The following is a 1,926-nucleotide window of genomic DNA, read 5'->3' as shown; positions in this document are numbered from 1 at the left end:
CAAAACACCCTAAGGCTAAGCTAAGCCATAGTACTAGTACACGACACACCTTAAGGCTAAGCTAAGCCATAGTACTAATACACGACACACCCTCAGGCTAAGCTAAGCCATAGTATTAGTAGACGACACACCTTCAGGCTATTCACACGTAAGTAGACATCATCTGTTATACAAAACTCCATCGACACGCTACACTGCACACAACAACAAGAATACTACCCAAACACACACACACGCACAAACTACACATAACCAATCGGTGACCACCGGAATAAATCATACTTACGTGTGAATTTTTCTTCGCATCACGTACCTTTGTGGATGACGCTGGCCTGAGCTCATTCTGTTGTTCATCTGTCTGCTGGTGCTGTTGCCTGTACCCTTTTGGTGCAGGTTGCTTATACGCACTTGCGTGCGTGTTTGTACTGGGGTTTACGTTCGTTTTTGTGTTCGAGTGCATGGTACTGTCTCCGGGTGAGATAGCCGTAGTTGTGCTGGCACCGCTACTTCCACTCGCATGCTTCGCCTGTTTCGCAAACATAGCCCCAAGACTGGGCTTCAGAACAGTGTTCACGGTTTTGGCATGCATCTTTACTGGGGTGAATGCAGGTGCTGCGCTCACTTTGCCGCCAGACATCTTGATACTATGTGCACCTACATCCATCTCATTCCGCCCTGAATAACGCGCATTACTGTCTATATTTTCCGTCTCGAGCTGAGGTTTTGACAGCAGTGCTTGTGCTGAATCCATACCGCCTGCAAGTTTGTTTGGATCCAATGGCGTAGGCCGCACGAACACATACCCACTGTGTTTCTTCTGCACACGAACAGGTGTTGCTGCAAATGCTGAGCTCAGCCCCTTGCTCTTAGGCGCACCGGTCAGCTCATGCGGTGTGAATGACGGCGGCTGCGACTCGGTCATTTCTACAAATCTGTTTGACTGTGTTATGTGCGTGTCTTGGGTAGATGTATCGGGATATGCAGAAGCTATTATCTCTTCAGTAGTGTGTGCGATCACGCTATATTTCTTCTTATTGTCGTGGGTGTCGCTTGAGATTGTACTTGATGGCTCGGTTGTCCTAGAGAAGGGTTTATCATTAGGTACATTTGTAGCACTGCCAGCCATAGTCTCATTGTTTTCCGTTGGTGTGTCCATTGTTATATCAGAATCACACACTTCATTATTCTCGAAGTCCTTGTAGGTTCGAACTGAGAAGATCGTCTATACGACTCTGTATAACACCCTGGCTGTGACTTATAATAATGAGACCCAATGCATGTCTAAGCTATACATTGATGGACGACAGTGTGATCCCTCCTCCATCATATGAATAGCGTATATATACTTTCAGCCAGCTACAGTGTGTATGATAGGTGCACACTATAACAACTAAACCCTCAACAAGTGTTATAACTTATAACTTATTATAACAATAGCTCTTCACTCTAAAGTTTCCCATGACGCACCAACGATCGTGTCCAACACGCCAAATCCATAGCCGCCGTCTAAATCGAACACAAATCAGTTTGCAATAGGAAAAAAGGCGGGCCAGTTGCAGCGGATGGCTCACTGTGATTGGACAATAGGCGGACGACACTTTCCTAAATGTAAATAAATACATTCTTCACATACCTCTCTAGAAACAATATTTAACATAAATAATCAACATAAAGAGTCATATATATTTAAATGTGTCGAAGCATGTATACACACACACACACACACACAAACAGACACAGAAACAGAGACACAGAGACAAAGACACAGACACAGGCACAGACACAGGCACAGACACAGACACAGACACAGTCACACACCCACACCCACACACACACACGCACACACACACACACACACACACACACACACACACACACACACACACACACACACACACACACACACACACACACACACACACACAC

General features: G+C 45.5%; 1 protein-coding gene across 1 annotated transcript; it reads right to left on the bottom strand.

The window, feature by feature from the left end:
• Positions 1-313: 313 nt before the first annotated feature.
• SARC_15077 (hypothetical protein) lies at positions 314-1,156 on the bottom strand (the record flags this gene model as incomplete). The annotated part of the gene is made up of 1 exon (XM_014290795.1): positions 314-1,156. A coding segment is annotated over one exon (843 nt), but the record flags the coding sequence as incomplete, so codon positions are not given.
• Positions 1,157-1,926: the final 770 nt, after the last annotated feature.

This window comes from Sphaeroforma arctica (assembly GCF_001186125.1).
Source record: "Sphaeroforma arctica JP610 unplaced genomic scaffold supercont1.5569, whole genome shotgun sequence".
In the NCBI taxonomy this organism is placed as follows: Eukaryota; class Ichthyosporea; order Ichthyophonida; genus Sphaeroforma; species Sphaeroforma arctica.
Note: the sequence above shows the minus strand (reverse complement) of the source record. Positions and strands in the feature narration are given on the sequence as shown.